The sequence below is a fragment of the Artemia sp. Qi Xiang Cuo genome, chromosome 10 (genome assembly GCF_049724085.1).
Source record: "Artemia sp. Qi Xiang Cuo chromosome 10, ASM4972408v1, whole genome shotgun sequence".
Taxonomy (NCBI): domain Eukaryota; kingdom Metazoa; phylum Arthropoda; class Branchiopoda; order Anostraca; family Artemiidae; genus Artemia; species Artemia sp. Qi Xiang Cuo.
The window spans coordinates 2,853,307-2,875,508 of NC_142803.1; the positions used below are offsets into that span (position 1 = coordinate 2,853,307).

A 22,202-nucleotide genomic window follows, 5' to 3' on the forward strand; every position below is an offset into this window, starting at 1 on the left:
TACATACTAAAAATGGTCTAATCAAAACGATGCTGTTCTATCTGCATCAATAAATGGAATAACCTAGCAAGATCCATTCATTGTTACGTGAAAAATGTCAGGTTTGATTTTTCAGAGGCATGTAAATTAAGCTGTCTATAGCAAAGGCCATAAGGCTTTAATGTTTTATTATTATTAATTTTAAAAAACCTTACATAAAAATAAGTTTTCTAAGAAGAGTAAAGAGCCATATTGAACTCAGAACCAGCAGAAATTAATTCCTATTATAGTTAAAACTCAAAAAGACCAGAAATTACTGTTAAAGAATAAACAAAACCCCGAACGAACAGAAATTAAAATTAACTATCTTACAAACGTAAAGATAACCGGCGTAGGCATAAATAAATGAATAAATCTTATATATCTTCAATATTTTTCATTACTTTCCCCCCAGAGCTGCTTTATATGCAAGGGTTAAAAATACCATTTTGTTAAAAATAGTTGAAAGGTTAAGTAACAAAACTCTGGCGTCGAAAAAACCCCCCAGGGCCCGGGGGCAGAAAGGGATTCTCGTATAAACTTCAGAGAGGGCTCATTTGATTGGAAATTGAAAGTTCTAGTCCAGCTCTTAAGAGTCAAAACTGATCTAAGGGTAACCCCCCCCCCCCACACGCCCTTTTTCCCCAGCCCTTCCTTTGAACTAATTCTATTTATACCTGAAAGTCCGATGAGAGTTAAAATGTTTTGGTATTAACACACACCTATTAGGCATCTGCTGTCCTCCCTAACAAGGAAAGAAACAGAGAGTGTAAGGCAGTGGTGGATCCAGAGGAGGGGACACTCCCCCACTACCCTCAAGGCAAGGGTTTTAAGTTATACCCTGGGGGCATATAAGTTTTTTATAGAAGGCGGTGTCGTAGAAACTTCAAAAAAGGCTCATTCGATTGGAAATTCAAAGGGCTTTAGTGCCCTTTTTAATAGTCGAAAGTGATTTGAGGGCAACTAACCCCCCTCTCACGCCCACCTTTTTTCCAAACACATACAATAAAAATTTTGAGACAGCCATTTAATGGAACGTAGTCTTAAGTTCTGGAAATTAGGCCTTTGAGGATGACAACTCCCACCCAGCCCTCGGGACACGGGTTGTAATTTAAGGATTCTCCGAATCCTTCCCATTATTTCTTATGGAAGGGATGCTCTTATAAACTTTAGAGAGGGCTTATTTGACTGAAAATTGAAAGTTCTTGTTCATTTTTTAAGAGTCAAAAGAGATGGGAGGGTAACTAGCCCCCCCCCCTCCTCCAAGCCCTAAATGCATCGGATAAAAATTTTGAGATAGACATTTTGTGAAAATAGTTCAAAGTTCTGAGAACAAAAAACTCCGGTGTCGAAACAGCCCACCAGGGCCCGGGGGTAGGCGTTTTAAGTTTTGCCCTTGGGCATAACTTATTAAGGGGGGTTTATAAATTATGGGAAGGGTTTTTTGTATGGGAAGAACACATAGGAAATCTATTATATTATCCAGTTGTAAGGTTAAAATACATACTCTGTGATAGATGCAAAATTGCTTTGGCACACAAAATCCTATTAAGGTCCATTCCAAACAGTCGTGATGCCTTTGTGCCAGCAAGTGAAATGGTCTAAGCCCCCTTCAGTAATGTCATTCATTTAAAGATTATTTTATTTATCTAGAGTATCATCTGTTATATTTGTTTGATGTTATTTTTCAGTTTAGGTCTTTTTTGCTTCTGGGTTTCATTTATTCCTTGATAGGGATTTTTGTTCCATTTGGGTTTAAATTTTGAATACTTTTCAAGGTTGAAAGTGAAGGGCAATGCCAAACTCTCACTTAAATATAGGTTATCTTACATATAATCTGATCTACAGGGCGAGCCTTTCCAGCTTCCACTCTTTGAGACTAAAACATTGAAGGCTACCAGGAGGTAAGAAATACAACAATTTAAAAAATATAGATGGCTTCCAGAAAAACCCAAAGGTTAAAACACATCTTTTTAGGCTAGTCATTTAAGCCTTCATCACTCTTGAATTCTACACCAGGAGCAGTGTGGACGCATTAATTTGAAGATGAAGTCCTTACTTACTTTTATTTGCTTTAAACAATATATTCTTTAGTAATTATTTTTAGTAAGCCACAACTCAAGGTGTAGCTTGAAGAGTGGAGGGAGCCTAAGGAGGTTGCCGCCCTCCTTATCTATATGACAATTTTGCCTAGTTTAAGCTTTAATATCTTCCATATTTTCGTTTGAAATGATTGGGTTTTTTTTCTTAAATTAATTATACAAAGAGTCAATTTTGAGGAACTAGAAGCAAGGGAGAAACTCCTAGCCAAAGAAAACTGATGCTCAGATTTAACATTCAAATATAAGTTTTATTTTAAAAAAGCATAAATAGTCTGTATTTCGTTCCACTCAACTTTATGAACGTTTCACTCAAAAAAACATAATAAATATTTTAGGTAGTAGGTTTATAAGAGCTAAAAGGTCCAAAGTTTCTAGAAATGTCTTAGGAGTCTTACTCTGTATGTCTTCTGTTTCTCTCTTCCTATCTATTACTTTTTAGATGAAATAGCAGCACAATATTCAGCTCCTGTGATTTTTTTTACGTTCTACCTATTGATACTTTCCAATTATCTGTTCAAGTTTTTCCTTTGATACTAAAGACTCAACGAACAATTTGAGCATTTGTTGGAATAGTTCATCATGTCTATTCGTCAACATCCTTCCACGTCTGACAACGTCAATCCCAAATTTCGGTAGCAGCGTTTGCTCCCAAAATTCAATACTTTTATATACCCAGTTTGGCAAACTGTCATATTTCCCTTTAACCGCCTTGTTACCGAATATAATTGGCCATACTGTATTAATAACTATGACATAAATAAATACGTCCCATACTGCATCATAATAAAATCCGATCGCATCGACTTCCCCTTTCTCTCCTAATTCATCCATCAGTAGATCTGGTAAACCAAAGAGTTCCCCAATAGCAGATATAGCCTTTTGTATAGATTTTTGTATTTCTTGTAAATAATTCTGCCTTACTGAAATGAACTCATCGACCTGATCAGAATAGTTAGTTGGTATTGTTCTTCTAAAACTGTTTTCTTGATTTACATAACTTGTTGGTCCGACGCTTTTTGAAATTGTGTCACTTTTTAAATGTTCGTCATACTTCCAATTTTGATGTCCTGAGTCACCTAAAGTCTCTTTATGATACTTTTTGTTTTTTACTAAAGACAATTGAGAAGGAGTCTTATGAGTAGTGCCAGCATTGTTGGACTGTGTTACGTCAAATTCTAATTTTTTCATTGATATTTTACCCGGTTCCGTCTTTGGTATTTCGTAGTTACGTACTCTTGATAATACCGGTTTTGATCCTGTGACGTTTTGTTGAGCAGAGTTTAGGTTAATGTAAGGAGGAAGTTTCACTTTGTCTTCTTTTGCTTGGTAGTGCTTCTTATGATCTCCTCTTTGTATATATCTGGGAGTTGTTTGATATACTTGACCAACTCTGATGGAGCCTGCCTCCTTCATTTCTAATGTCTCAGCCAATTTTCGTCTTGCTGGAAGCTGGTGCTTTGAATTTTCACTATGACGCTGGAGATAGTAGCTTGATGAAACTGAAGAACCAAAAGTAAATTTAGGTGCTGGAGTTTTAGAGTGATAAAATGGAGGGGCTAGATTTATTTTTTTTATTTGATTATTATTATAAAGATGAGAGAAAGGTTGACGATTTTCAGTTTTCATTAAACCACCTGGTGATATGTCTGAATTCCTTGAAACTGTCGTTTGTTCATGCTTTATTGGAGTTGCAACTTTAAGGATTCTTGAAGATAAGTATGAGTGAGATACGTTTCCTGTAGAAAACATTTGACTACCTCTATTTAAATTTCTATTTAAGTTAAAGTTTGTTCGCTCCAACCTTCCTGCAGGGGAGTCTGTTGCTCGCATAATTGGTAGAGTTACATATAAATGTCTTCTTGACAAATTTTCTTCACCAGAACTTACCCTTTGATAGTCCAAATTATCGTAGTCCAAGGTCTTCTTTTCTATCGACCCGCCATTTACTGCTGTATTTAGCCTTTGGGGATTATGTTCACTTCTAGGCTGATGATCAAATTTATTTTCAAATTCTCTTGCAGAACTGAAGTTGGATTTTGCCATTTTTCTAGATCTATTGGAAACAAAGTCTTTAAGCTTTGCCTTAAAAACACTTCCGTCAATGAATCGTCGCTTTAAATTACGTATATTGAAGCCCCATTTGTCTCTCGTTTTTCTTACTTTCCGAGAATAAGACATTGGTAACATTAAAGTTGTTTTTTTAGAAGATCTAGAAGATTCACCCAGTTCTTGGTTAACCTTCATATAATCAGGTAAAAGTTTACTCAAGCTTCTCCCACCACTGAATTCAGGATCACCGAATGAAATAACTGTTTGTGGAATATTTTTTGAAGCGTTAACATTTGCCGCTCTGATACATAACAGAAGAAACACAGTAACTCCGAGCATTCCTGTAAAATATAAAATCAAAAGTACAAATTCATGTCAGAGGGGAGGGGGGGGGATAAAAATAACTTATTGCAAAACCAAAATGTAAAATCAACAACTATTTTAAAGATATTCAAGACCATCGTCTATATTGATTTTAGATTAGAGCGGATTCAGGGTTCTCATAATTCAAGTGTTGATTTGTTCAGATTTGATTGACTTGATGCTTAAATAGGATTTTTTTCAACTGAAAGTAAGGAGCAACATTAAAAGTTATAATGAACAGAAATTATTCTGCATAGGAGGGGTGTTGCCCCTTTCTTAATACCTCGTAATTTCTTAGTAAGTTTATAGTATTTCTAAGAAATTGTTTTATTCTAACTAAACGGCCCTTGTGTTTCAGGAGTTGTTCTTAAAGAATTGGGACAAAAATCTAAACTTTGTGGGGATCATGTTATTCCAAAAGGTATACTTGATAGACCTTTCAACTATGCTGAACAAAATGGCTATCTCAAAATTTTGATCAGACGACTTTGGGGGGAAAGGGCTGTAAGAGCCCTTTCTTTTTGGGATTTTCCCCTCCTTTTTCGAAAATCAAGCAAATTTTTTCAGGCTCTTAGCTTTTGATGGATAACACTAAACTTAATGAATATTACATATTTGGAATCAACATTAAAATTCTTTTGATGTACCTGTTGATATCACAATTTGGTTTTTTCGGTTACTATTGAGTTGAGTCACTCCTTATTTACCGTTCGTTACATGAAACTGTTTGAAACGTAAGACCAGAAAGTCAAATTAATTCATGACGGTTGCAAAACCAATAAGAATGTCATTAAAAAATCAAAATCTTCACCTGTCATCAATTCTGTAGAAAGTGTTCCATAAAAAGAGGGAAGTAGACCCACATGTGGGAGGGGTCTTAGTGTTCTTTTATTTAAGCAATTACTTGATGGGACCGACAGTATTTTGAAAAATACCTGTGAAACACACAATCGATGATAGATTATTTTCTAGCGGATGGAGGAAGGGGACGAGGGCAAAAACGAAAAACAAAATTATTGTGATATCGAAATATGCAGCTGGTGGCAATCTTCAAGTATTCCAGAATATTGGGGAAGGAGAGGGTCTGTCGTTTTATTTCAATAGTAATTCAATCTACAACATATTTTTTTTATATGCCTAGCGAATGTAATATGAAAAGAATCAATGTTTTAGGAACTAAAATCAGGAAGAAGTAAGTGATATGTGACATTAAGCGCATCTTTTGAACGCTATGCACACACATGTCATATGATATGACTTTACAATAAAGGTTATAAGTATTTATACCCCAGACAAATTAACAATTATATAACTATGATTATATTTTATTCTGTAATTTTAAATTTAATTTGTAATAATGTTATTTAGTTAATTGCAAGGATGGTTGTAGGGTAGAAGAAAATTCCATGGTTCTTTTAAACTAGAATGATTCCAATTTGGATAATTTCCTCGTCTGTCCACTGTTTCCAGCTCATATTCATATTTTCTAACTGACATTATCATTCTTTTCCAAAACCAATTTTTAAAAAGTTTTCCAAATAAAAAAAAAAATTTCAAGACAAGTAAAAAGCAAACGAAAATCAAAGACGGGTAGACTGAATGGGTAAAATCAAAGACGGGTAGACGGGTAGACAGAGTAACTGAACAGTTGAAACATAAAACGAACAGAAATTATCATCAAAGAAGAAGCGAAATCCAAAACAGCGTAGACAGAGCATTAGATAAAAATTAATTAACACATGATACACACAATAACGAAGCATCAAACATAAAATATATGAATTAAGACGATATATCAACTAAGCAGAAATTAAAATGATTGATCATGTAATTTCTCGTATTAAAATAGGAGACGTTGCTATAGATGAATCCTTAAACCAACAGAAATGAAAATGGATTATCAAGACAGACTTAAAACTAACAAAAGCCATAACAAGCATGACTAAGGCTACCGTAACCTAAATCTTTTAAAGGCCAGAGTGTCAACGCAAAACCTGAGTCACCTTTTTGTGTGAAATTCAACCGTATTCGTGTGAAAGTGAAGAATTTTTAAGTTGCAGCAGTTCCAACAAGTAAATGCTCTGCTTCTCTTCGGTTAAATCGCTTATCTCTGTCTTCTCTTTTATATCTACCAAAGCCGGATTTTTCAAGCGAAAAATCCTTAGTGCTAGCCTTTTTGTACTTAAAAGTTTTGTTCTTAAAGTACAAAAAATCAGTGTTGAAACATTGTATACTAACATAAGCGTAATACTAACAATAATCAAAATTCAAAGAATTAAACGAATACTGAGGTTAAAATATATTTAAAGAAGGAAATAAATAAAAAGAGGTGTTGTCTGTTTCACAGTGTTTTATTAGTTCCAAGCCGCTTTGTGAATTTACAATTGTTACTTCTCATTTTCCGTCTCTTTTGACAGTGTTTCTGAAACTGTCGGCGAAATTTACTGCTGAAAGCCTTCCTGCTGTAGCCTTCTAGTCTACAAGATATATTAATGGCATTCAAAACATAATACAAAATTCACTTGTATAAAAAAACAATATAACATCACACATTAATATATGAATGCAAGATATCATAAAGCTTATGAAAAGGTTACAGAAAAGTTGGTACAATCCCATTTTGCGGGCCTCTCTCAAGAAGTCAAACAAGAGATGCGACAGTCAAGCGGGAGAGATGTGTTGAAAAACCCGTTTTTACAAGATGATTCAAGACACTGCTGTAGAGAAATATATTGTATAGCGTGGTTTTAAGACATTTAAAGTGTTGTTGTTTGGACTTTAGGTGCGGAAAAGGGTACCTAGATTAGGTTAGATTAGGTTACGTATTTAATATATGTAATGCTTTACCCCCCACCCCCGAATGTGCAAATATATAGCCCAAATTTGTTTCTACACTATTACATAGTCATCCTATTTTATTTTATTTTATTAGCATAAACCAAACTTGAATTTTAGAGAGACCCGCAAAATGGGATAGTACCAAAAAGTTTTATAATGCTTTGGTTACATAACTTTCCTTAAAACACTCAAACCTGCCCAAGTTTGACTTTACTGTCTGTACTAGCTCCGCGTTACAACCGTTCAAGTGGAAATCCTCCAGCTTTCTTGAAGAAAAAAAGTTCAAGCTCAAATAATTACTTTATAGGAAAAAATGGTTTTCAATACCGTAAGCCAAGTACCCAGTTAAATTTTTCCGTTTAATGGATGGAGTTTCAACAATCTTTAAGGAGGAAGAGATCAAGGAAAGGATCAAGATCAAGGAAGAGATCAGGTTTTGTTCTGAATATTCCAATCAAGTCTTTATGGGCTAGACTCCCTCCCATCTTCTTTTTCTCCCCCAGCCCTTGCGGATACTTTTGGGGCGAATGTTTTCTTATAATTTAGAATAGCATCTCAATAGCTTGCAGGTTGCATAAATTTTTGCCTTACCATTGGGTAAGGCAAAAGGTAAGTAGCCATCAGGCGTTTCTGTTGGTTTCTTATGGAATTAATATAATAATTAATTTTATATATATCTTAGTTCATAAGATATATATTCATTTTATTTCATATTTTGTTTCATATTCCATTATATAATTACTATATCTCTCACTTCACTTCAAGTGCTCAAATAATCCTTAATAAATAAAAAAACTTCAGAGCTCTAAATGGGCACAAATATTTTCTACCCTAAAACCAAAGGCGTGTAAAGCAAATAGTCTTGTTTTTGTTCGACCCTAAAAACAAAGGAACCTAGATTATTCTATTAAAATCTTCCATGGCAAAACGAGTTTCCAGTAACCTGTAACACCCCTGTCGATTTGACAGCATGGATTCAATTGATTCAAATTTTACTTCATTTCTTCTGCATTGCACTCACATCATTCCATTTATTTTTTCTAACTTTGCATTTATTTAGGTATCAATAAAGTTGGTACACTAAAAAAATGGCTGGATGGTCAGACAGATTAAATTAAAAAGAATTTAAAAGATATACGTTTTTTATTCATACATAATTCATATTTATGTGTGCACTCAATAGATTTTCATGGCAGATAGGCCGAAATAGACAAATTAAATTCTGTTGAAAATTTGAACGCTTCGTTACAGAAAATGGTAAGAAATACAGCGGATACTTCTTCAAGTATTACCAAATTATTCATAGCTAAATGCAGTTAGGCAGATGGTTTTCCCTTAGAAAAAAAAAAGAATAACTAGAAGAAAATCAAATCATATTATATCACAAGTTAACCCTAAGATATATTCACAATTTATATATTTATCTTTTTGATGTGTTGTTATAGGCTTTGCTATTATATTTTGCTAATGTGTTATCTAATTTGCTAATATTTATGGTATTTTCTATACAATATAAATTCGCTAGAAATCATGCCTGGATTTGGTATAAGAAATTTAACGTCATTTTTGGCTGTCAACATGGTGACTTTTCTTCGAAGATGAGTAATTAAATTTCCCTAAAGGTATTTCAAAAGACACTCAATTATATTGCAAAGCCAGTGGAATATACCCCAAATTAACAGCAACATTCTGAAATCCGGCAAAATTTTCTCAAATGGTCTCAACAATGTTCTAAAATCCACTTTTAGACAATTAACGAGAACACTGTTAATACTTTCATGAATCGTTAGAAAATCGTTAGAGTAGTCGTTGAGAAAACCCTTAAAAAGTAGATGTGAAACATCAAATATTTAAACACACTCTTCACTCTTTAATCTTTAGAATTCTTTGTAACGCAGCCAAAAATTAAAAAAATATTTGAGTATGCTTCAAAATACCAGGACATACTGCAAACCGGACAAAAAATCTCCTTAAACAATTTCCAGCTTTTTAAAATTAATTAGAAATTTGGCGATGCTTTCATTAATCGTTAAAAAAGCTGTTAAATTTATCATTAGGAAAATCTTCAAATACCTCGCCGAGAAATTTAGAATCTTAGAACATACAATAAAATATCAGGAACAACCCGACAAACAATCTCCATGAAATGCTCTTCAGACTTTGGGAAACTAATCGGAAATCACTAATACTTTAATTAATCCTAAAAAATCTTTAATATGTAGCTAAAAAATCTAAAGTCTTTGAGCATTCCTCGAAATAAGAGGAATAACCAGACAAACAATTTCCTCGAAACACATTATATGTTTCAGAAGAACAATCAGGAAATCGTTAAAAATTTAATTAATTATTAAAATGGTTAAAATAATGCTAAATTAACTTACATAAATAGCGTTAATACGTAGCCAAGAAATTAGAAACAATTGAAAGCGCCTCAAATTAACGTGAACAATCCTTTAAAAAATCTCCTCAAAACACTCTTCAGATGCTAAAAAATTCATAGGCAAATGGTTATTACTTTAATTAATCATTAAAAACAGTTAAATTAATTGCTAAGACAATCGTTAATGATAGCGGAGGAATTTAAAACGTATCTTGGATTAACAGGGACAACACGAAAAGCAATCTATCCCAAGTACTCTTCAGGCTTTAGAAATTAACAACAAAATTTTAAGGCTAAAATCAATCATTTTCAGTAGTTGAGCTAATGGTTAAAAAAGTCGTTATTACGTAGCCAATAAATTAAAAATATTTGAACATACCTCATATTAATAGGAAGAAGTCGACAAATAGTCTCCTCAAAACACTCTTCAGCTCTTAGAAGCTTAGTGAGGAAATCATTAATTCTTTGACCAATCATCAGATCATCACTTACGTCACGTTTTGTAATAGTTGTTCTGACATGTGACTTTAACTTTAGCAGATGTAGCTTATTACCCAGTTTCCTTACCCATGGTTTAGGCCTTATTCTGACACCTCTTACCAAGATATAAGTAAATATAATATTTTCTATTATAGCCAAGGCAAGTTGATGACCTATTAGTCGCCAATTACCATCATAGATGTAGCCTTCGGTGAAATTGTCTGGAAGTTTTATATCCTTTTCATTCGTGTAACCAAAGAAGTATAGCGACATCTGTTGCATCCAAGTCTCTATAGTGTCTTCAAGGGACTCTTCAGTATTGGTTTCAAAAGTTTTTTCTTTGGGTTTTTTGGGTGTATTTACTTTGCTGCTAGGCTTTGAAGCTAAATGCTTGTAATTACCATTATTGGCTAATAAATTATTTGGTCTCACTCCTAAATTATCGGAACCAAAATCACTTCTTGTATTTTGATTATTTTTAACGTTCGGGAGTGCGATTTTTTCAAAGCCTGAATGCATTTTTTTTATAACACTCGGCTTGCCTTGATTTGGCTTCCGTTTGGTATTTATGTTTCTAGCTGTGTCAACTTTGTAACTTTCTACGTTTCTACGGCCGAAATACATCCTTTTTAAAAAAGATTTTGTGTTCTGACTTGACTTCGATCTGATATCCTTCAGATTACTCCGGAAATTTCCAATTTTATAAGCTTCTGTTATCCCATCTCCCATGGAGGAAAGGACAACAAGTAGAAATACAAGTTCCATTCCTAGATTTAAAATTCATAAGCATCATTATAGTACGGTACGAGTGGCTCTGTTAATCAACCCGAAGGTGCAAGCAGCGGGGTAAGAGTTTTTGTTTCTCAACTGAACGCTTTAGAAGCTTGCCCTCTAATTTCATTGAATTCAAGCAAATATTTTCCGGGGAATGTCAGTCGTATCAATCTTGGGAGGAAATTACTTTAGGCCATAATTCTTATTAAATGCAGGTGAAATTAACTTCACGAACAAAATTTTACCCCCTTCTCCCTCCCTAAAACAAGTTCTAAGTATATTCCATTATAAAAAAAAAATTTAAAATATGTTCTCAGGGTACGGATACCCCGTGTGGACTATTGACATCAAATTAATAAGAAAATAAAGTATGTAAAAAACAAAACAAAAAATTCTCGAAGCTTCAGTTAGAGGTATATCAGAACTTTTTGACACATCTTGTTGAACTGCTTAGAGCAATATAAGTTTTCTTAGTGTTCACTAAATATTTTTTTAGTAAGAAAAACATCAACGATATTCAATTCTTAAAAATATGCTAAAAGTGAGCAATTCTCGAATTTAGGTTTCATCATTTTTGAAGATTATACTAGAATTAGAACTTGTTTCAAAAATTGGTGCTAAACACTTATAATGTGTGATTACTTACGGAGAATTGAACAGTTGAAAATAGGGACAAATAATTCACTCCTTCTAACACCCATAAATACCGCAAATCTGGTCAACAATTCCTTTTCACAATAAAAATAAATTTTACATTTACACTTTTTTTATTTTCAAACAGTTCAACGTAGCAAACTATAAGTAAGAAGTAATTCGGCCTAATAATAACCAGTGCTTAGCAGCGCTAAAAAGCTCAGCCTAAGTGACGAACGAAGTGGGTACAATTTATCAATTTTATTCCACAAGGAATTTATACAGAAGGAGTTTTCAAGGAAACTTTGGAAGGGGCTCTTTCGATTGGAAGCTGAAAGTTCTATTGTTCTTTTTAAGAGTGAAAAGTGATAGGAGGTTAACTAGCCACCTCTCACACACCTTTTATCTCCAAAGACATCATATCAAAATTTTGAGATGACCATTTTGTTCAGCATAGTTGAAAGGTCCGACAACTATGCTTCTGGGGATGGCAATCCCCCACACCCCTAAGGGCAAGGGCTGTAAGTTGTGTAATTCGACCACTGTTTGCATCTAGTATTTGTTATCGGAAAATAGTTGTATCTTTGACCTTTCCATCCAAAAAGACGAAGAACATTCAAGCAAAGCTTTCTGGGTAAGAAAAAACACATTGCTTATGCAAGTTGTCAAACCGACGTATTCAAAAATGGCTTAGTGTATTAAGTTGGAACATTAAGAGAATGACGAGTGGGTTAATCAATTGACGAAAATACAATATGTGTACGCTACTATTACTAATACTACTACTACTACTTTACTACTAGTAGTAGTATTACTACTGATATTACTACTGCCACTGCTTTCACTACGACAACTACTACTTCTATCCTATAAAGGTGAGAATTTCAGGTAATGTTGAGTGCGAAGTTGAACTAAATCAAAACAAACTCGGTGGAAACAGGTTGTCAAGAGTGTATATCAGCAATATCTTATGAAGGGCTTAGAGTTTTAAGTTGAAACTTTCAGGGCTTGGTGAGCAGGATGTTCCACTGACTGAGAAAAAATATGGGCTTACTACTACTGCTACTTCTATTACTACTTAGGCTAAGGGTATGAAGGTGAAAATTATAGGGTATATTGGGGAAATTTTAAATTAAATCAAAATAATCTATGTGTGCAGGTTGTCAAAAGAGCGTATCAGCAATAACCTATAAATGGATTGGAGCATTGAGTTGAAACTTACAGATCATATTGAGGGGGGTGATTAACTAAACAAAAGGCGATGGGTGCATGCTACTACTGCTGCTTTAACTACTACTAATACTGTTACTACTATTACTACTCCTGCTACTACTAATGGTACTATTACTGCTACTATTACTACTGCTACTACTACTACTACAATTACTACTACTAATACTACTACTATTACTACTACTACTGCTACTACTACTACTGCCACTACTATTACTACTGCCACTACTACTACTCCTACCACTACTCCTACTATTATTACTAGTGCTAATGCTAATACTAATAAAGCTAAGGGTATTAAGGTGAGAATTCCAAGGAATGTTGAGAATATATTAAACTAAATCTAAAGAAACGATTTGCATGTGGGTTGTCAAAAGGATGCATCAACAATGTCCCAGGAGCTGCTTGGGGTATTAAATAGAAACTTTCAGGGTATGTTGAGGAGGGATGTTGAAACAAAAACGAAAGATGCTATGTGCATACTGCCAATAATGCTACCATTGCTACTACGACTATCACTACTACTGAGGCTATGAAGGTTAACCCATCAAGAAATTTTTAGGGGGACGTTGAACTAAATCAAAGCACACAACGTGAATGTAGGTTGTCCAAGGTGTGGATCAGCAATATCTTAACAACGGATTACAGCATTTAATTAAAACCTTTCAGGGTATATTAAGTGCAATGTTGAACTGATTAAAAGATAGTATGCGCATCCTACTGCTACTGCTGTTACCACGGTTAATGCTACTACTGAGGCTAACGTTATTAAGGTGAAGCTTTTAGGGAATATCGAGGGGGATGCTGAATTAAATCATGACATATGTGCTAGCAGGATGTCAAAATGGCATAGTAGTAATACCGCTTACAGTATTAACGTGAAGCTTTCAGGGAATTTTGATGGGGGTATTGAACTAAATTAAAAGACACTATGTATACTTGGGTTATCAAAGGGGAGTATTAGTAATATCGCAGAAAAGTCTTATAGTATTAATGTAAAATTTTCAGGGCTACTAAAACTAATTTCAGGGTTACTTACGACCACTTTTGTCATTATTTCTACCGTAATTGATACTAATATTGCTGTTACTATTGGAATAAATTAAAATAGTGCAAGCACATAAAGGTTTTCAAAATGGTATAAGCGGGGTTTCGTAGGGCTGGAACAAGATATGAAGCAGAGACTATCGGAAAAAATTCAAGTAGGTATGAAACTAAACGAAAATCACTATCTCCCTGCTCTCTGTCTCTCTGTCTCTCTGTCTCTCTCTCTCTACTCTCTCTCTCTCTCTCTCTCTCTCTCTCACTCTCTCTCTCACTCTCTCTCTCACACACACTCTCTCACTCTCTCTCTCTCTCTCTCTCTCTCTCTCTCTCTCTCTCTCTCTCACTCTCTCTCTCTCTCTCTCTCTCTCTCTCTCTCTCTCTCTCTCTCTCTCTCTGTTTGTCAATGAGATATTTCTGAAATATCAGCGATATGATAAGAACGCAGAGGGCATTAATTTGAAACTTCAATTTAATATGCTAAGAGGGCATATGCTAAGAGGGCAATAAATGCATTTGATATGCAGAGATTTAATATGCTAAGAGGGCAATAAATGCATCAAAAGCTTCGATGCGTATCCAAATTGTCGATAGGGTGTACTTGCAATATCCCATAAACAGCTAAAGGTATTATATTGGAAATTTTAGAGCATGCTATTAGAAAAACGGAACTAAATGAGAAGACACTATGTCCATCGGAGTCGTAAGAGCGTGTGGTAGTTAAATACTATAGCGCCTATGTTAAGTTCTTCATCTAAGTAGAACCTGTTTCTTTGACTATTCCTAATAAAATATCACAAAATATGATGAAAATAATATTTTAGAAAAAAATTTGGGCTATATATTTGCACATTAGGGGAGTGGGGGTTAGGTTTAGTGGGTCTGCATGCAATGTGTTAGGCACAATTATTCTGCATATTGTTTTCTAACCTCACACTGTCCAAATACTTTACCCCCACCCTAATGTACAAATATATAATATATAGCCCAAATTATATATTCCCCATCGATTCTGTCACTTCTCTTTGCTTTTCTCGTGCTAAGCTGAAAGAGGCTAACAAAGAAACTGGTTCTACAGTTTGTCAATGGATGAAGAACTAACCATAGGCGCTATAACATATAAGTACCGAGCGTATTTACAACATCTTAGAAACGGATAAAAGTGTCAAGTTGAAGCTTTCAGGGCATGTTGACGGGGATGGTTAATTAATATGGATGCTAAAAGGGTATATCTGCAATGTATCTGAATGTCTAAGGATAAAATAAAACTTTCAGGGGATGTTGGGGTGTATTTTGAGCAAAATCGAAAGTAGCTCTGGGGCTAAGGAGCTTGTGTTAAGCTGTGAAAGTATTAAGCTGTGTGGAATACACTTTTATGGAAACTGTTTCTACAGATTCAATGATCAACCGATTTCTTTAAGCCTTGAGTGAAAAAAAATAACGGCTTATACCTTTTTTTTAAAACTATTTAATATCCATCAAACTGAAAAGCTCTAGACAATGATGTATCGCTTCTTGTGGGGAAACTAATTAGAGATCTTTATCTTATCATGGTTTCGGTACTGAATTAGAAAAAAAAAAAAAAAAAAACCTTCAACATGCTCCCTTGTGTTCTTTTTTGAACGCAAGAAACGTGATATTTTCTTGCTTATTCCTAGTTGAACTTGTTTTGAAAGGGCTCCACATCATCTTTAAGAACTCCATCTTCAACTTTTTATAGTCAGAGGCACCTTTGAGGGGGAAGGGAGAATCTATTGCCTCCGTAGTATTTGAGAATAAATCGCATTTTCAAAAAAGAATCTTTGAAGATTTGATGCTGCAGTTTTTTGTCCACTCTGAAGATTTGATGGAAGAATTTTTGTCCACTCCTTTGTTTTCAAAACTATCTTTTATAATTTGAATCAACGAATAAGTTATAATTCTATTCATTTTATAATTATTTGGAACCAATTGCCTATTTGTTTTTTTTTTGTTTTTTTTTTTTTAGCAGTAACTTTAAATTTGTAGATTTTGGGTTTATCTGCGAGAAAAATTAGACAGAATTTCTAAAGGGGCTCTAGGATTCAATTTGAGTATCATTATAATGTTATGAAATGAATAATTTTATCTAAATACCCTATAACATAAAAATATATAAAGTTGAAAGATCATTATGTATTATGTTTTTTTTTTTAACTGTAAGATGTAGTTTCCTCTCTAGGGACATTTTTAACAAAATATTAATTAATTAAATGAAACTCCCTTCCTCCACTTATAAAAATACAGTAAATCAAATAATACATACCTCAAGAAATCATATATCAAAGACTAAAAATCATCCAAAACTTAACGAAATGCTAGTTCATCGTTATCGAACATAAGAGATGACATTAAAAGTTGATGGTGAAAGTTAAAAAATATTGTTTTTGCTCATCACGTAGAATGTTTTTATTAGAGCAGGATTTCATTACATCATTTGATCCAATTTCAACTTAAAGTTGGACTGGATATGGATCCAATTAAAATACATTCCGGTTTCATAAATATTAAATTAGAGTTCTTGTACGTGTGTACGAAGGGATTAAATCCTGAAGTGATGGTATAACTCCAATATATATATATATATATATATATATATATATATATATATATATATATATATATATATATATATATATATATATATATATATATTATATATATACTACTAATACTACTAACAACTCACCGAAGTACCAAGCCGCCTGAGGCTAACACAGCTACGCATGCTGCTCCTCCATCGTAATCTGTTCAAAGCCTCCCTTTTTATACCCTCTTATGAAGTTCCCATTTCCTTTATATCCTTATTTACGACGTCCTTCCAAGCCAGACAAGGACGACCTGCTTTCCGCTTAGCCCTAGACGGTTGGCCGAAAAGAACAATCTTCGGCGATCTGTCATCCTTCATCCGAACAACATGACCTAGCCACCTCAGGGCAAGGCCTCAGGGTAGGGGTTGTAAGTTATGCCCTGGGGGCATTTAAGGTTTTTATAGAAAACGTTGTTGCAGAAACTTCAACAAAGGCTCGTTCGATTGGAAATTAAAAGGGCTATTGCCCTTTTAAATAGTCGAAAGTGATTGGAGGGCAACTCACCCCCACCTTTTCACCAAACACTTCCAATCAAAATTTTGAGATGGCTATTTTGTTCAACGTAGTTGAAGTTTCTGGAAATTATTTCTTTGAGGATGACAACCCTCCCACAGCCCTCAAGGCAAGGGTTGTAAGTTATGCCCTGAGGGCATATAAGGTTTCTTTTTTCATAGAAAGCGCTGTCGTAGGAACTTCAAAAAGGGCTCATTTGATTGGAAAGTGAAATGGCTAGTGCCTTTTTTAATAGCCAAAAGTGATTGGAAGGCAACTAACACCCCTTCCACGCCCATCATATATCCAAACACATGCAATCAAAATTTTGAGATAGCCATTTTGTTCAAAGTAGTTGAAAGGTCCAGAAATTATATCTAAAAGGATGACACAACCCCCGCAGCCCTCAACGGTAAGGGTTTTGGGGACATATAAGGTTTTTTTTAAATCTTTCTCGTAAAAACTTGAAAAAGGCTCATTCGATTGGAAATTCAAAGGGCTAGTGCCCTTTTTAACTGTCGAAAGTGATTTGAAGGTAACTAACCCTCCTCTCACGCCCACCTTTTCCCCATACACATCCAATTAAAATTTTTATATAGCCATTTTGTTCAACGTAGTTAAAATTTTTGGAAATTAGGTCTTTAAGGATGATAATCCTTTAAGAGCTCTCGGGGCAAGGGTTTTAAGTTATGCCCTGGGGGCATATAAGGTTTTTATAGATAGTGATGTTGTGGAAACTTCAAAAAAGGGCTCATTCGATTGGATATTAGAAGGGCTTGTGCCGTTTTTAATAGTCGAAAGTGATTGGAGTATAACTAATACCCCTTTCACACCCACCATTTCCCCAAATACATCCAATCAAGATTTTGAGATATTCATTTTGTTTGACGTCGTTGAAAAGTGTGGAAATTATGTTTTTGAGGATGACACTCCCCCCACAACTCTCAGGGCAGGGGTTGTAAGTTATGCCCTGGGGGCATATAAGGTTTTTTTTTATAGAAAGCGTTGTAGTAGAAACTTCGAAGAGGAATCAGTCGATTGGAAATTGAAACGGCTAGTGCCCTTTTTAATAGTCAAAAGTGATTGGATGGCAAGTAACCCCCCTCTCACGGCAACATTTCCACAAACAAATTCAATCAAAATTTTGAGATAGCCATTTTGTTCAATGGAGTTGAAAGGTCTGGAAATTATGTCTTTGAGGATGAAAACACCCTCCATCCGTAAGGTCAGGGGTTGTAAGTTATGCCCTGGGGCACATAAGGATTTCATAGAACGCATTGTCGTAGAAACTTAAAAAACGGCTCATTCGATTGGAAATTGAAAGGGCTGAGTGCCGTTTTTAATATCACAAGTGATTGGAGGGCAACTAACACCCCTCTCACGCCCACCAATCCCCAAACACATCCAATCAAAATTTTGAGATAGCCATTTTCTTCAACGTAGTTGAAAGTTCTGGAAATAAGGTCTTTGAGGATGACAACCCTCTCACAGCCCTAAGGGCAAGGGTTGTAATTTATGCCCTGAGGGCATATAAGGTGTTTATAGAAAGCGTTGTTGTAGACACTCAAAAAGGGCTCATTCGATTGGAAATTAAAAAGATTAGTGCCATTTTCAATAGTCGAAAATGATTGGAAGGCTTGACATTTTTTTTATGATAAATATCGATGTGGGTACAATGTATTATTCTTTTTTCCTTTTTTGTTGTTTAGACCAGGGCACTTCGTATCGAAAGAGTTGGGAACTTCTAAAAGAGCTTATTCGATTGAAAATAGAAAGGGCTAATGCCCTTTTTAATAGTCGAAAGTGATTGGAGGGCAACTAGTCCCCCTTCCACGCCCACCCTCCCATTTGCCCATTATGTTTAAAAACTAAATGTTGCTTGAGATTAAATCAAAGTGCACTCTGTTAATGCTAGTTCCCAATAAGGCATCTCAGCAAGTGCCCTAGTTCCCAATAAGGCATCCCAAGAACGACTGAGGGTCTTATGTTCAAACTTTCGGGGCTACTTCTGCTCTTATAATTTAACCTAATCAAAATAGCGTAATTGTATCCAAGCTATCAAAGAAAGTAAACAATTTTTTTTGCGAATGATATCAAGTTTTCTATTTCAGGTCAACTAGAGGGGGTATGAAACTAAATTAAACACTACTATTTGTGTCCAGATTTTCAAAAGGGTGCATGTTGTTAAAAATTGCTAAAATAATTTCTCCAGCATACAAATAGCAGGCCAAACTATCTTAAAAAACAAAAAGATTTAAATAATCATTTTCAATTGCCCTGAAAAGACTATGTCAATGTAAAACGAACAGATATTAATTAAAAAAAACTTTATTCACAAAATAAGTTTGTCCAAGAAAAGTAAAGAACTCCATTAAACAAAAAATGAGAAAAATAAAATCAAATAATCTACCAAGCGTCAAACTACAACAAATCAGCTTCGATAAATAAATGAAACCCAAAACGAACACAAATTACAATAAATACCCGAGTCAAACTCAAAACGAGCAGAAATTAACATGAGTAGGGCTCAAAACCCCTATGGCTTCCCAAGGTCAGAACATAATTTGCACTTTAATGAATAATTCGTAAAACTCCTATATACCCTAGTATCCTGTATTGATCTTGCCAGTCTTCGGTTTACTATAGCATAATCAATAAGGTTTGCTGTCTTACCATCACGTGAATACCATGTTAACTTATGAGCCATTTCATGACCAAACACCGGGTCGGTTATAACTAGATTGTTATACCTACAAAATTGCAAAAGTCTGCATCCATTACTGTTTTCTCTTCCTACATCAAATTTACCTAGGCTAGGATACCATCTATCTCTATTTCTACCGACCCGGGGGTTATAATCTCTAAGTAAAAACATCATATTTCTACCTGGGACCCTGTCTGTTTGCTCCTGTAACTGTAAGTAAAATTCATCTGAGTCACTGGTATCTCCGTCAGTCGGTTCTACAGGTGCATATACTACTATAACTGACACCCTGAACTTTATAGTCATAAAATGGGCAATTAATATTCTGTTATTAATACCTTCCCAGCCTAAGCAAGACTTAGCAGCTTCCTTAATCCTCATGAGCCCTACTCCCTTTTTATGTACCCAATCCTTCCTGCCTGAGTAAAAAAAATCTATATCACATAATTTCAGGCTTCCTACCCCTCGGATATGAGCTTCTGAAACTCCTAATAAGTCCAGTTCGAATCGTCTGAATTCGTCAGTCAAAATTTCAATACGATGGTCATTATTTAACGTCGTAACATTCCAAGTTCCAATTTTCATGTTCTGTAAATCTTTGAAATTATTTTGGCCTCAGGAAATATATATATATATATATATATATATATATATATATATATATATATATATATATATATATATATATATATATATATATATATATATATATATATATATATATATATATATATATATATATATATATATATATATATATATATATATTTATATTATATATATATTATATATATATATATATATATATATATATATATATATATATATGTATATATATATATATATATATATATATATATATATATATATATATATATATATATATATATATATATATATATATATATATATATATATATATATATATATATATATATATATATATATATATATATATATATATATATATATATATATATATATATATATATATATATATATATATATATATATATATATATATATATATATATATATATATATATATATATTTATTTATATATACATATATATTATACATATATATATATATATATATATATATATATATATATATATATATATATATATATATATATATATATATATATATATATATATATATATATATATATATATATATTTATATATATAGTCCAAAAAAAATAGTCCAAAAATCAAATCACAGAGCCTTCTTGGTAGACACAAGTAATATAGTAAATGCCGATTCTGGACCACCTAGATCACCCCATCAATATCCATCATTTTCAACCCACTTTTACATCATTTTGACTTCAAATATTGAACATTTTGAACGTTTTCTATCTCTACATTCAAAATGAAAACAGGTCCTTGGTAATCAAATTTGGTCCTTCAAAAATGTAATAGTTGAATATAATTTAATATGTAGTGGATAGTTCAATATCTATATCAATATCTAAGCAATTTACTTTATCTTTACCGCCTGCTGCAACAGGTGCTTTCAGTTGTTCCACCACCAGCTGCAACAGGTGTAAAAATGATTTAAAACTCATTTTCTGCTTTAAAGGAATCAACGGATTGGGCTTTATCTTCATACCAAAACATATTAGTAACTGCACTTCGATTATAGTCATGTGAAAATTCTAATAAATTTTTAACAGTAGTCGTTATACCCACATAATCAATACTTTTATTACATTTTCAATTGATAATATATTCAGCATTTCTGAACAAATTAAATCCATTATTTGGTTAAAGTAGCTTCACAATTATTTTGCACATTTGCTCCATCCGACCGTGTTATTTTCACTTTTGCATAAAGGTAACTATTATTTGGAAGAATCCAGGATTACATATCTTGTAAATTATATTATAATTTAATTGTTGAGATACATTCACATTGTTTTCTCTAATTTCTGTATATTCATATTTGGTTGTAGAATCATCAACAATAGACTTTTCAAATATTTCTCAATAAGGAGCAACATCTGTACTCACTGCCATTCATATAAGGAAAAAATTATTAAATAAATTTTAAAATATTTTCAAACAGTGGAGGTGGATCTTCGATTGTCACTAAGGGTGTCAACAAGGGGATTGTCACTAAAGGGATGTAGTTTAAGACCCTTCCCTAAAATCATTACATCCAACTTGAAACTATATCTTTTAGAGATCTCACATCATTTAGCTTTCTTTGATTATAAAATATCCAGTCTTTTCCATATTCAATCACTCTATTTTTAAATAATTCCTGTTGAGGTTTAATCACAGGGTTATACATGGAACGAGCTTCATTTTTTTTTTTTTTTTTTTTATGGACGTCTTGAATAATTGAAAATTGAAAATATTTTTAAAGAAACTACCGATACCCCAACTATAATGTCTTGTATACAATAATTGTTTCTTATAGATCAACATTTATTATAGATAAATTTTTTTAAACAATTTCATTAAACTTTTTT

The 22,202-nt window shown here is 33.4% G+C and overlaps 1 protein-coding gene across 2 annotated transcripts; it reads right to left on the reverse strand.

Moving 5' to 3' along the window:
* Positions 1–2,366: 2,366 nt before the first annotated feature.
* LOC148947361 (uncharacterized) lies at positions 2,367–16,310 on the reverse strand. Of its 2 annotated transcripts, XM_089095810.1 has the most exons (3): positions 16,199–16,310; positions 10,130–10,997; positions 2,367–4,510 (listed from the first exon to the last, which is right to left on the reverse strand). In XM_089095810.1, the coding sequence occupies exon 3, from the start codon at positions 4,506–4,508 to the stop codon at positions 2,610–2,612; it is 1,899 nt and encodes a 632-aa protein (XP_088951936.1). In that variant the 5' UTR covers positions 4,509–4,510; positions 10,130–10,997; positions 16,199–16,310; the 3' UTR covers positions 2,367–2,609. The 2 variants fall into 2 exon arrangements, with proteins under 2 accessions (XP_088951936.1, XP_088951937.1); XM_089095811.1 differs by lacking the exon at positions 10,130–10,997 and having other exon boundaries at positions 16,199–16,253.
* Between the last annotated feature and the right edge of the window lie 5,892 nt (positions 16,311–22,202).